Source organism: Diplotaxodon limnothrissa, linkage group LG5, assembly GCF_057381915.1.
Source record: "Diplotaxodon limnothrissa isolate DT_005_m linkage group LG5, D_limnothrissa_male_GT1.1, whole genome shotgun sequence".
NCBI classification, from domain to species: Eukaryota; Metazoa; Chordata; class Actinopteri; order Cichliformes; family Cichlidae; genus Diplotaxodon; species Diplotaxodon limnothrissa.
This window is the reverse complement of record NC_140600.1, coordinates 15,283,047-15,297,621: the sequence shown is the minus strand read 5'-3', so window position 1 is coordinate 15,297,621 and position 14,575 is coordinate 15,283,047. Positions and strand designations below refer to the sequence as shown.

The 14,575-nt window shown below is 40.1% G+C and overlaps 1 protein-coding gene across 1 annotated transcript; it reads left to right on the top strand.

The window, feature by feature from the left end:
* The first annotated feature begins 35 nt into the window (after positions 1–35).
* Positions 36–14,110, top strand: LOC146631830 (limbin-like). Its single transcript, XM_085353931.1, has 23 exons — positions 36–531; positions 1,209–1,281; positions 1,555–1,736; positions 1,843–1,899; positions 1,994–2,180; positions 2,278–2,378; positions 2,507–2,572; positions 2,717–2,851; positions 3,040–3,179; positions 3,350–3,674; positions 4,105–4,344; positions 4,523–4,698; positions 4,924–5,083; positions 5,202–5,378; positions 5,482–5,780; positions 6,069–6,243; positions 6,980–7,123; positions 7,337–7,564; positions 7,712–7,944; positions 8,023–8,110; positions 8,238–8,413; positions 13,372–13,473; positions 13,714–14,110. The coding sequence occupies exons 1-23, from the start codon at positions 307–309 to the stop codon at positions 14,108–14,110; spliced, it is 4,086 nt and encodes a 1,361-aa protein (XP_085210057.1). The 5' UTR covers positions 36–306.
* Positions 14,111–14,575: the final 465 nt, after the last annotated feature.

Sequence of the window (14,575 nt, the reverse complement as noted above, 5' to 3'; positions counted from 1 at the left end):
TGACTTTCTTGGAGTTAAACAGTTCTTCCCAAGTTTTGGAGATGTTTTCCGAAGTTTTTCCGCAGTAGCGGTTATTATGAAGCTTGACTTTGTTTAGGTCTATAAATCGTTGAAACGGCGTAAGCCGTTTCTCCGTATATGTTAAAGTTCAAGGACGACGGTCTTGAGCACCGGAGACGCTGTTACATTAGGTGTTTCTCAAGAAAAGCTAGAGAAATGTTTTCGTCGCCACAGCACAGTGAAGTGCAGACACAATGCAGACAGTTAGCTAGCGGCTTCCCTCGGTGGTAGCACACCAAGTCACGAATGCTTCGGGTACACTTTACCGTGGAGAGGGTCGCAATATGTATATATTTCTTAAATATCGAAGTATCGTGTTTTGCTCCAGCCTTTTTATATTCACGTTGCGGTCCCGATGTAACAAGGCGCACCGGTGTTTTGGAGGACACAACTGGAAACCAGTCTTGTTATAACGGCACTGCCCTGAGTACATCATGGCACACAACATCATCTTTCCCTGTGAAACATAGGGTGAGTTGCTCAGTGGTAAAAAAAAAAAAAAGCCAATGGTATTTGTTTAGCTGTCAGCTAGAAATTAAATTTAGCAACCAATAGATTGATTCACATCATCTAAATAAATTAACCGTTCTTTCGTAACAAACTCTTGTTTTTGTTTGTTTGTTGTTGTTGTTTTTACAGTTGCAGTCATAAGTTTACATCCACTCATCACGAGCTTGACTTTCATGGTAATTTGGGGGCTTTTAATGATTTCTATGAACTGGTGGAATGATGGTACCGCTCCATCTTCAATGGCTCTAAAAAAACAAGAACTGTGTGCACAAGTTTGAATTTATGTTGGATTTTCTCTAATCCTTCTCCTTGGTGATCATGACTGACTACAACTGTTAGTTTCTTTTTAACACCATAAAAAGGATTTGTTTGATACCACTCATGGATTGATCAGTGCTCAGAACAATGGGAAAGTCCAAGGAACTCAGTGAAGATCTGAAAAGGAGAATTCTACCAAATCATTAAATATGTATGCAAGTATTCCACCCTTTAAAAAGAGCGGTGAAAATAAATAATTCAAAATTACCATGACAATCACTATCATGATGAGTGCATGTCAACCTCTGACCATAACTGCTGGCCATAACATAATTACATATTTAATATGTAATTACCTCTTAATGCTCTTATCCCATCAGATCCTTGCCAGTATGGATTCAATACAACATGACCCAGGCAGACAATCAGCAGACCCATTACTTAGAAAGGATGGTTTGTGCTTTTTCTTAGCCAATAACACAGAAAATAACTTTTAAAATAATGAAATAATATGCTGATTCAACTGTACATTACTCCATGATGTGAAAAATAATGTTTGGTTGTGCTTTTTTTGCCCACTTGTGTTGTTCATTTGAGTGTAAATTTCCATAATGAACGTTGTAATAGCTTTGCTTGGGGAATGTGTGATATACAGGCTCTCTTTCAGCTTTTGTAGCTGCTTTTTTCAAGCTGTTCAAGCACCATGTGTACACATTTACCTGACAGGTACAGTGGAAATTGGTGAGGCTAAAGCCTTTTTCGGGAGGGGACCTCTCGCATCTTCAGCTCCTGCTGGTCCGTGGGGACACTCTTTTTACTCTTCATTTTCCTATGTATCAAATGGCTTGCACCTCAGGAACAGCAGAAGCACCCTCACCCGATATAACCTGGGCCACTCGCTGCCTCAGGTATGTTTCTACATGATTATTACTAAACTATTCCAAAAAAATTGTGTTGGAAGAAACTAAATATATATTGTTTTGGGTTTTTTTTTTCTTTTTTATAATCCTGCAGGTTCAGAGTGTAGTGCCTCCAGCTGCATTTGGAGTAAAATTTCACAAGTGTGCACAGGTACATCAACAATATTGAAAGAATTTAAAAATAAATGCACATTTAATGAACCAATTAACCTGATATAAATTTATTTTTCAATCATGTGACCAAGGTGAAGCTTGACACTGATCCCCCTCAGTTGACGTTCTTTCTGCTGGTTCGCAACGTGGGCCCTGTGGGTGGCACCAACCTATCTCAGGTGGCTATCCGGGACTCGATTTCAGGATTAGTACCTCTAAAATCTGAAGGCAGGGTTGTGGAAAGAGGCTACCAGACATTTGCCATTGAGTCGTTGTTGGGTATGTTTGGGAATGAGGATGTTTAAGAAGATTATTTTTAGCCAGACTATGTCTGCATGCTGCTTCGGCAGTTGATATGTTTATTTTGCTCACTTAGCTGGATCTCAAGTTGTTCTCAATTATACTGCTCACGTAAGGAGTCAAAAGAGCGAAGTCCTTGACCTTCCAGCTTTTCTCACCTTCTCTAATGCCTCACAGGTACTTTTTTCAATCTTCCTAATTGGCAACACTGTCAAACCAAAGCTTTCTAGATCCTAATTTGCAGGATAATAAGGTCATTTCCAGTCCTGTTAGCCTGGTTGTTTATTTCTTTCTTGGTTCCACAGAATGATGTCAGCATGTTTGGCCCATTAGGGGCTAATCTAACACTGAGGATGAATTCCACAGACAGGGTAAGTTTGGGGCAGCACCTTAATTTGTAACAAAATCTACATGACAGCACAAGTTGTTTATTGTTGTCATTTCTTCAGTGTTATATTTAGCGTGTTCATAAAAGGGACTTAATTGTAAGTGTGACATATAGGTCTCTCTTTTAGATCTATCCTAACCACGGTGTTCATTTTGCTGGATTTGTTGCTGGGTTCTTTGTCACCATGGTGCTGCTGCTGCTGGGGTTTCTGGCCATAAACGTGATAGGACTCAGAACTAGACTGAATCTTCTTCAAAAAAGGGTATCACAAGTTCATCTCTTAAACCTAAGGATAAAGTGTAATATTGACCATGAACAATTTAAATGCAGTTGCTATAACAGTGCTTAATGCTTATTGCAATATATTTCATTTGCATAGTAATGTCTGTATATGTTCTTTTGTTTTGTTCTTCATCTTCATTCTGCCGTATGGTGTTTCTTTTGCTTCAGAGAAACAGAAGTGATTCAGACCCTGAGTTTGCAGACTCCAACTTGAGTGAGACAGTCAAGGATGAGGCAACATTTGAAGACAAGATTGTGGACACCATGGTTCTGGAGGATCCACAGAACATGTACAGGGCTTTGGAAAAGTGAGTAGATCAGCCCAGCATGACTTAATTTCCATTAATGGAACAATACCAAAAAACAATTAGTACAAAAATGAATCGTTAATTGTGTTACTGTAAAGTTGTTCCTTTTTCTACATTATGTCAAAATCAATACCTGCACCTTATTCTGTTTGTGTGTTTTATCTCTTTAGTCTTGAAATGTCTTCACTGCTACATGCCACCAATAACCTGGAAGCCATCCGGATTCAGATTTACAAGGGCGTGATGTCCTCCTTGCTTGCCAGACTTCAATTTCAGGGCCAGGCCAGTGCTCAAGCCCAGGAGAGGCTGCTTAGTGTGCTTCACGGGCAGCTGCTAGGCATGGAGGGACGGCTCAAGGAGGAGCGAGGGGCTCGCATGGTTGCCTTGGCTGGTCAGTGTAACCTGGAGACTCGGGAAGAAATGGAAACAGAGCACTGCAGAGAGGCTGCTGAGAAGGCCCAGGCTGAGCTTCTGTGTCAACATGCAGATCAACAGGTAGTAACAATCTGTTTTTGCATTGTTAACTCTGCCAAGGATGTTAGCATTATGGGATTACACAAAAACTACTAGGTCAGTGTTTATGATATTGGACAAAGGAAGAAATCTGTTCTGAATCAAGGTGTGTATACTAGTTTTGTTTTTAACAGTTCAGTCACACTGGCAGCTGGTAGTGTAGTAGGGTGTAGGGCATCTACCGTAAAACTGCCAACTTAAACATGTAGAGCTATCTGCTGTGATGGGGGACCCCAGCCATCAAGGGCTGACTGAAATGTAATCGTTAAACCACTATGGCAGAGGCACCGCAAGTACAACAGCTGTTTTGGAATATGAAGGTTTCTATGAATAAAATAAATATAAACATGTGTTAGAAGAAAGATTTCATTTTCACAACTTTAAGATTAATTTTGAAATCTTGAAATCTCAGGAACTTCTTCAGTGTAGTGTCCTCCTGGAGAAGCTGCACAAGTTGAGCCAGAGTCAGCTTCAACGCATCTTATTGGTTCGTCATGAAGAGGCCTCAGCGAAGCTCCAGAGGCAGATCATTGAGTGGCGACGGGTGGAGCTGCACAAGATTTTCTCAGAGGAACTGGAGGAGGCCACCAGGATGGGAGAGTTGGAGAAGAGCACAGCCAAGAATCTTCAGCACGAATACTTTACTTGTCAGGTGAACAGTCAGAGCCTTTTGAGTTGGGTTATCATTTAATTGTCATGCCTGTTTAAAGAAAAATGTTGTGATATGCATACATCTACACTTGTGGTGAAACATTAACATGAAACACAAAGGACGTAAATAGTGATGACTTCATAAAGTTGTTGTTTTGTTTTTGTTTGTTTTTATCCAGGATCAGCTAGAGGAGGTGCTGGATGTAGTCCTTGCCAATCTGCGCTATGTGCTAGCTGAACGCAGCGCACAGAGGAAGTTTCTGGTGCACAGCCTCCACAGCCTTAACAGCCTGATTTCTGACACTTTCTCCAGCACCTCCAGCAACTTGGACAGCTGGTTCACTTACATCAGGGGGTTGGTGCCAATTTAAAAAAAACACAAATGTTCCTGCGTCTTAATAAAAAAATAACTGAAACATGTCTGGTAATCATGTGATATATACAAAACAAAATATGCAGTATCTAAAAGTTCAGGGACATAAATGCTCTAGTGTTTTTAAAAATCTTGTTGATATCTACAAATACAAGTACACTATGCTAGAGTTGTTTCACTGTGGTACTCTGCTCCCTTCTCCACCAGAGGGAGCAAACTGCCTGCAGTGCAGGTCGACCACCTACAGGAGAAGGCTCAGAAAGAGCTGGTGATGCTGAGACAGAGACTGGATGAGGCACTGAAGCAGGGGAGGAGAGCCATGCATTGTGGACTGATTAAGAAGAGGAGGGAGCTCATATCTGACATGGTGAGCAAAAGTGGATATACACAGGTCTCTGCATTTATTCATTGTAACTGATGTCAAAAATATGTTTTGCAAGGTATTTCCGTTTGAAAAATGAAATCCTTTTTTTTGCCTTGTCCAGGTGACGGTCCACAAACAGAGACAGAAGGACCTGTCGAACATGTGCAAGGGTCTGGAGGGAGGGATAGAGGTAGGACAGCATCTGCACTGTTGGCAGAATTTACTGACAGCTCACAGCTTGGAGCTAGCAGAGCTTATCAACAACCTGGATGAGGAAGCTGCTGCAGACATCCGCAAGGTGCCACACTCAGACTTCACATCACTTTGTGTGTCAATTTTCTCCTGTGAGACATGAAGTTGCATAAATATGAAGTGAGGTTGGTCTCATACCTGTTCTTTAGGTCACCATGCGTGTGATCCAGGGTGCCATAGCAGACATCAAAGCCATCCAGCCTTCTGCAGCTCAGGCTGTATTAGCCCTCTTGCCTCCAGGAGAGCAAGACTTTCCACTGCAGATGGAACCAGGGCAAGGATCAGGACAGGGAGCGAGTGCTCTCCTGGTGGGTCAGGAAAGACTGCACCAGGAAGGCAAGGCAGCCTTGCGTATCCTCAGCTCCACCAGGGAGGCTCTGAAGGAAGACATGGAGAAAGAGCTACAGGAGCAGAAGGCACTTAGGACACGCTGCAAAGATTTCTTCAGGTCAGTGAGGCAATTTTACTGATTTCAGAAACTAAAGATTGTGTATGCGGTCCCAGTAGAAGATGGAAAATCAAAGAAAGAAACAACAAACTGGTTCCACAGGTTTAGGATGATAGCAGGTGGGAATTCTTAAAGCAGCTGCAATGGTAGCAGATGCCACACACTGTTTACTTCCAAGGAACTTTTTATCTTTTATAAATAATATATACATTGGATAATGCTACCCAGTAAGTTTAGAAGAGTCAAGCTGGTTCACCTGTCACATTTCTCTTTTCCTTTCTATCATAGGTGTTTGTGTTTGTCCCAGCTAACTCTGTCTGAAGATGACAGGCTAAAGATGAAACTGGAGTTTCAGAAATGTCTTTCTGTGATAGATCGCTGTCTGGTGATGCCACACGCTGTCGCCAGAACTAAACTTCTGTGTGCTCTGGCAGCTTGGAGGAAGGAGAGCGAGAAACAGATGGTGCATATATAATCACATGTTACTCATTTTAAATGCTCTTAAAATGTTGCTGTATAGAATTGCATATTGTACTGATTGTCATTCATTTCATAGTTTGAAAAAAAGTTCGTGCTACCCTGAATTGGAAAGTGGATGGATTGGGTGGGGGGCTTTTTCCTGCCTTATTCACTAAACTTAAAATTAAATCAACAATGCCGTCATAGATTTCTCCCCCTCTTCTTTTAAAAGGCATTAGCTAAAGCAGTATGGCTAAACAATTTAGCTTCTTTGCACTGCAGTTTTTCAACTGCTGGCAATGCTCTGAATTAAATTTCCCTGGGAAACGCTGATCAAAGCATGCATCGTTTTATGGAGGCATGTAATGTGGTGGTAAAGCAAGTACTCATCTCATTTTCATCACCAGGCCTTTATGCATTTTGGTATTGATAAGTTCTTTTGAGTCAGTTCGTGGCATTTTTCCCATGGGAAATTTTTTTCCCATGTTTATTCAGTATGCATTAATATCTTCTTGTTTTTGAATCTCTTTATAATATTCTTAAGGTAACTCAAAGTAAGAAACTGACCAGTGGAAAACCACACTGCTGTAATCCTCAATTGTGTGGCTGCTGGATGAGTGTACATTGTTATTGAGAAATTATAGAGGGGATCCACAGAGTGGCTTCATTTCTGATCACGTCATGACATTTAGCTTGGAGTTCTTTCCCAACCACCTTCCGGATACTGTGGCTTTTTGCAGATGAATCCACAATCCAAGGGGAAAACCAGTGAGGCCAGACAGAAAGCAGACACATCCGACCTGCAACTTTTCCAGAAAAAGCTTAAGGATAGGATTCAACTATATGAGAGGGAGAAGGAGATGGAGAGCAGTATAATGAGCAAGGTATAGCTGTTTCCTAAAACCTTGATAATTTATTTTTAAGTTTATTTATTATCATCCTGTATTTTTACAGCATGTTAAAGTGATCCAGGAAATTCACAGAGCAAAGAAAACCAGAAGTCTTGAAGACAGTTTGAGTTTAACATCACAATTGTGCATCAGTAGGTTTTGAGTTTATACCAGATGACTGAAAATCATCCATTCTCAATATGGCAGGTGTTGGAGGAGATGAAGCATGAGAGAGAAGATGATCTGCACTCTCAGGCAGACAGCCTGGCTGTGCAAATGGCTATCGTCCATTACCAGAAGGCTGAGAGGCGAGCCAAAGTTTTGGAGACCTGCAGAGCAATGCTGACTCTCCATAGCCTGCTTGTTCAACAGCTCAAAGAAAGGAAGCATTTGGAGAGACAAGACATGGCTCAGAGTATACAAAGCCACTGCTTGGTAGGTAGTATCTGACTTGTGTGCGGTAGCTGCTTCTCTCCTGAAGCCTATAAATTTTCATTCTGTGAAATTTTTCATTTTTATCTTTAATTATTGGGTTTCTTCTGAGACTTGGTTATTTGAAGGTCACTTTGACTTTTGCCACAGGGCCTAGAGGAAGCAGAGCAACAGCTTCAGGAGGAAAGAACAACGTTGGACAGCCTGCAAATGTCTCAGCCCACTATAAAGTCAAGTAAAACACATCAGGACGACTCTGGTGTGGGAGATGAGAACTGTGAGCAAGAAACCGTGTTTCAGTTGCAGACAGATTGCAGGATGGGGGCCATCCTTCAGGATGCACTTTATAAGCGTGAGCAGGTTACTTCACTGATGGCTGAGAGGTAAGCTATTATTCAGCATTATTTAGAGAGCAATGAGGACTTTGGGGGTATTGATATAAGCCATTCTGATGTTTTCAGGTTTCACTTAATGACTGCCAAGAGTCAAAGCATGGAAGATTTAAAAGAACAAATGGAGCTCAAGAGACTGTATGCAAACTGTGACCAGGTCTCAGGTTTTTTTTCCCATGATAAGTGTTTGGATAATATGTGTAATAAAAGCAATCAAAACTTTGTACCAGTTAGTTCAGACAAAATGTGGGCTAACGAATACTCTGCACTGCTCTTCGTTACAGGATCTGGACTTTGCATCTCAGCTGGTCAAGCGGTGTCATGTGTCTACCGAGGTTCTCCTGGAGGCCCTACGTCTCCTTCTCCCAACCCTGCCTGAAAGTGAACTCCTTTCAATCAGTGATGCCCTGTGCCCCAAGCAGCACCCTCCCTCAGGGTCTGCAGAACAGGAACACCCAGGGTAAGAACCAGGTTCTGAGTTTCTATCCTTTTATAAGAATCTGGAGGTTCATATGTCATCTGTCAACAGTGTTCAGTGCGTTTGACTTATGAGAGTGAATCTTATTATATTGTAACAGTAAATAGAGTTCTGTCAAAGAGATAATCAACTTTTTTTTCCTGAAGGAATATCTGAACAGAATAACATAACCACTACAGTTTGCTAGGGAAAAGGGAAGTAATGTAAATGAGCCGGTAGAAATGGTTGACAACAAAATTGCAATCTTTAATGAGTGAAATTAATACATATGCTAAGAACAAACGGAGCAGAAAACACAATGAAAGAACTTTTGTGTTTTCATTGATTTTGGAAATGGTGTCTTTCCAGCAACCTTATAGATTTATTCATTACTTCATACGATTTTTCATGAAGTCATACTTCACTGACTTGTTGCAGTTCTGTGCCTGGGCATGGTTAGTGATCACACTATGGGTATACTGCATCAGGGCATGCTACTCTTAACCATTATCAGGCACTGTACACAGCAATCACTGCACACAGCTGGACTTTGGAGGTCAAACGTGCTCAGGCTTTGTAGGATACCTATAATGAGTACATCCTAAGAGCCTGGGGGCTCTCTTAAGCAGGTGAGTAAATTACAGATTCAGTCTGATTCACACATGAGGCTGGGACACTGGTTCAGTCCAGCACAAGGGCCAATGGAGTAGATGACTCACAAGAAAGCAACAGAATATCAAGTGCAGCCACTAATCTTGATTGAGCAATAAAACTTATAAATTTTTTATCAGGGCAATAACATTAGACGGTGAAGTTCTTTGAGGAAATTTAAATTGGACATATTGGAGCATAATGCTATTAGTTTGACTCTTGGCTTAATCTATTATAGCTGTGCAGTATTTAATGTGTGTCATGCTCTTTTACTGAAACTCTAAAGATTGTTTGTTCCTTGTTTAGCTGAGTGATTTAATGAAGTTAAATGAAGTTAGATGAAATTACTTCTCATCATTTTTAAGTTGGGTCTCCAGCATACATAACCTGCATGCAACAACAAGTTGGTCTAGTCTTGCTAAGGAAATGATAATGTTTTGTTTTTCTTTTTTTCTTTCTGCTAGTACACAGCCAGTCTCAACAGTTCAAGTTCTGTTTTTTTAAGAAAATATATTTGAAGTCTCTTATTTGAGAAGAAACAAAACTCTGTGTTTCCCCAGCAGCCAGTTGAAACACAACCATCTCTGCGTATTGTCTTAAATGTAAATAACAAAAGCTGTTTTCCCTGAGCCAAGATAAAGAGATAAATGATTTTACTCATCATTTAATTTCCCCTCTTGTCCTGGTGCACTGGAACAGTTTTGTGTGCACCCCGCTGAGTCTGGATTGTTTTACTGATGAATGATGCCTCATGCTTTGGATCTGAGCTTCTGGCCAAAGGACAAGGGAGTGAAAAGTTTGGAACAATATGCAAGACATGTGTTTTTCTTTTCATTAGTTCTTTTGTTTCTGCTTTTTGTTTGGAGAATGGAGTTCACCAATTCTTAACAGCTGTTTTAGTTTTATTGAAAAGAGAATTCATGTATATAGTATTGTTTAATTTTAACAGTGACTATTATATTCATTTTTAGCTCCCTATTTTATTCGCTGGACTGTGCTACAGTAGCTTTGCGTGATTTACAGTTCAAAATAATTCTTGCTGGGCCTTTAGTGCTGCCCCTCTGTCTGAAAGAAGCCCTTTCAGCTCTTCTCCCTTTAAGACCATCATCCAAGAAGCCAGCGCTCTTTCCATTGGCTGCCCCTCATAAACACGGCAGATAGGCGGGACTTGTGTGCTCCAAGCCAAAACTGTGTTCTTGAGAGCCATATTAGAAATATATGCTCGCACTAACATAATTCAGAGTACCAAAAATGATCTGAAATCTGATTTTTTGACTCATATTTAAATATTATTTATACACACATATAGTCTGTGAACTCCTGTTTTGAAGAGTTGGTAGTTATGTCTGCTGTTCTGAGGACAAATGTCTCCCTTGATTTGTCAGTGTCCTTTGCTAATTTGGACACTAATATAAAGCAATCAGGTTGCTCCAAAGTGGTCAGGCTTTAAATTCCCCTCTATCCAATACCACAGTTTGCTTTAATACACTGCAAAAAAGCAAATGTTGACAAGACTCAAAATACTGAGGCAGCTTGGTTCAATGGCTGTCTTGAGTTTTCTTGGCTTTTCACTGTTCATGTTGATTTTAGACTTTCATGTTGAAACAGCAGTTTTGGCAACTTGAAAATCACCTTATTCATCATAATATACCTACAGTGTAGGAGAATTATTTGAGGACTTGTCATAGCATGCTGTATTAAATCCATAGGTAGGTGTTCAGAGGTTCTGTCCATGCCATCTGCTCGCTGCATAGCTAATGTACCACATATAGTCCCCCCATTACAAAACCCTGTTGATGACTCATTTGCATTTTGACAGATATTGTCTATGAAGTGTCACAAGTACAGAGAAACCAGAAGACTTGCACTGTTTACTGTCAAAATAAAGACTGCCTGAGGGATATACAGGGTCTTTGCCTGGTTTTAGCAGGAGATTAATGTTTGCAGAATTCATATTTGATGGAAGTCTGCCCTTTTCTTTAATTTCCAACAACGTTCTGTAGAAAACTGGTGCTAGAATCGACCAGAATTCTTTGTAGAATTCTGCAGGAAAGCCATCTGGACCTGGAGCCTTATTATTGTGCATACTTATCAGGGCTTCCTGGAGTTCACCTGGTGTCAGTGGTGAATCCAGTGCCATTGCTTGAGTGTCCAATAATTTTGGAAGAGTTATGTTGTCCAAAAACTGATCAATTTCTTTTTTAGATGGGTTTATTTGTGGTGAATACAACGTTTTATAGAAATCCCTGAAAATGTTGTTTATTTGTATCGGATCATATATTGTGTTCCCAGATGAATCTTGAACAGCACATATAGTTGTTTTTTCTTTATTTATTTTTAGCTGGTTTGCTAGAAATTGACCGGATTTATTACCATGTTCATAATTTTGTAGGCGTAGTCTTTGTACTAAGAATTTTGTTTTTTTATCAATTATCTCATTTAATTCTAGTTTTGTTTTGCGTATTTTGTTCAATGTTTCCTGATCTTGGTGGGACGCGTAGGCTTCTTCTAGTGATTTGATGTTTTTTTCTAATTCCTGAATATTTTTGTTTTCTTTTTTCTTTTTATGTGATGAGAAAGAAATTATTTTACCTCTCATCACAGCTTTCCCTGCTTCCCATAGAACAGAAGCTGATGTTTCGGGAGTGTCATTATAGTTCAAATATGAAGTCCACTCTTTTTTAAAATATTTAATAAAGTCTTCATCTTTAAGTAGTGATATATTAAATCTCCAGTTTTTTCTTGGCGTAGTATTATTCTTGTGCATTAGTGTTAAAGATACAGGACCATGATCGCTGACAGCTATAGGGTGAATCTCAGTGTCTGAAATGTCGTTCAGCAGTGAGCTGCTGACCAAAAAATAATCCAGACGAGAGTAGGAGTGATGGACATGTGAGAAAAAAGTATATTCCTTACTGGTGGGGTGAAGGGAGCGCCATGCATCGCAAAGACCAAAGTCGCTCATATACTGTTTGATTATATTTGTGGACTGCCAATTACGCTGAGTTCCCGCTGTATTGAGCCTATCCATGTCTTCATTTAGTCCAAGGTTGAGGTCACCTCCAAGAACAAGTGTGCCATCTAAGTGTTCAGAGAGTGCACTGAAAAAACCGTGAAAGAATGAGGGATCATCAACATTTGGACCATATACACTTGCAATACATAGCTTTTTATCACGTATAGATAGTTTAATGATTAAGAATCTGCCCTCTGGATCTATAACTGTATCGAGTACTGTGAAATTAATATTTTTATGTATTAAAATTGCTGCTCCCCTTTGTCTAGAATTATAACAAGCTGAGAACACATTAGGAAACTCAGGTGTTTTAAGTTCATTCGAACCTCTAAGAGGTCTGTGGGTCTCTTGTAATAGGACAACATCTGCCTGTAGTTTTTTGAGTTGGTTAAATATTTTTAACCTCTTTTCTCTGGAGCCAGCTCCATTTATATTCCATGTAATGAACCTCAGTGTACCCATAGATGTTTGTGTATAACTAGGGATGTATGCTGTGTGCGTTGCTTAGACAGGTGGAGAGAGTACGTCACTTGTTCATAAATAAAGAGAAGGAGAGAGAGAAAAAATGTGTGGCGAGATGCTCCCTGAGTCTGACTTTGTGTATGCATAGTTACTAATATGAGTAGGCTTGGCTTAAGTGTGTGTGTATCTTATATGACTGTGTGCGCTGTCTGACTGATGTAAATGTGCTGCCGTTGAGCGCATGGTGCGTATGTGTCGAAATAAAGGATGTTTGTGGATGAGTGTCGAAGCAGGTGATCGAGGCAGTGAAAGGAATAAAGAAAGAAACCAAGGACAGGGGTGAGCAGCATAAAACCAAGAGGGGGAAAAGAGAGGAGGAAAAAAAAAAAACAAAAAAAAAAACAGAAACAAAACGTAAACATTCCAATTCAGTTTGGTAAAGTAAATCCGTTGGGCATCTTTCTTTGCCTTTAGACAACAATTCTGATGGCAAAAGAGCCAAACGGGACAGGCCAAAAAAAATAAAAATAAAGACTGCCTACCTAAGACCGACTCTGTGTTTTGAAGGCAATCTTAAAAATATAGTAATTCTCCTAAAGGTTTTTTCAGTTAGACTTATCCGGATTTATTAATTAAACTTCCCAGCTTAACATGTTGTACCCTACTACGAAGGAGATAAAATATTTAATCATTTTTCTCTAAATGTGAGATTACAAAACTGATGAATTGTTGCAGTGTGTGAATAGTTAGGAATTGTTTTATTAAACCAGTTGTCTGCAGACTTTGTAAAGCAGCTGACAGTTTTGTATTCTGTTGGTGACTTTTTGTTTAGGTGTGCTGAGGAGCTGAACAGAGTTCTTCCTGTGAAACTGAGAGAAGATGTGGTGCATAAAAATATGCTGAATATTCCAAGTTGTGCTTTGGATAAAGAGGGGTGAGTTAAACACATTTCTTTGTTCTTCTACCAACCACCATATAAAGACTTCATGTTACACCACAGCCAAGGCTAATTTGTAGTTTAGTGGTCACCAGATATTACTGTCAGATCCTTAAATTGAAGTGAAATGTGCCTGTCGGATTGCATGGTTTGGCTGCGGTGACCACACGCATGAGGTAAGCGCGTTAACACTCTAGTCCTGCTAACAAAAGCTCCTTTGTCCTCCAAATCTCACAGACTCCAGGAAAAGAGGCAAAGTCTGATGGAAAAACTGCTCCCCAGGTCCGGTCTTGTGCTTCAAGGGGATACTGCACCGCTGCTGACTAAGGAGAAGGGAAAGAAGAACAGCTGTAGCAAAGCACAGCAGCCACTTTATAAATCTGGGCTGCCTGTTAAAGAGCAGCAGAGCGACAGTGGAAGAGAAGAAGTTGTGGACACGGTAAAGGAAGCAGAGGAACACACGCCTTCAGCCTCTGCTTGCTGTGCGCCGGGGAGCCCAGCAACCGGGGAAAAGCTGTTTGTTTTCCGGGATCCACCTGAATCATGTAACAGTGTAGATGTCCCAAATAGAAAAAGGAAGAGGAATTTCCTCAATCTGAAGAAAGGTTCAGTGGCCCCAACAAACCTACCTTGAAATTTGTCTTGCCTTTTGTATTATTTTTTTTAATGAGGATGGTATTTTATATATGATCATGCTCCAAAAAATCTGGTACTTCAAAGTGTTTATATGATCTGACTTTGTTTTATTTTTTAATAAAATCAGCTGGCTTAAGTTGTTTCCAGTCATTTCTCCCTGTCTTCTCAATAATTCAGATTGCTAATAAGCTGGTCAGAAATGACTGGTTGAGTAATAAATTGTTATGTTGTCCTAAACATCTTCCCAAAAGGCAAAACTTCACTAATCAATAATAGGAGAAAGGAACATGCCAAAGTGAAACCTTGTAGCTGTGTGTTAATGAGAAAGCTGCTACTTTCAAACATCTGTGTTAAAAGCCCTACATTGGACAAACGGATACAAAGTTTCCAAACACGCTCACACCTGTGATTTCTACTAATGAACTTCGTGACTGCAGGTCAGATGATTTAACGTACAAAATGG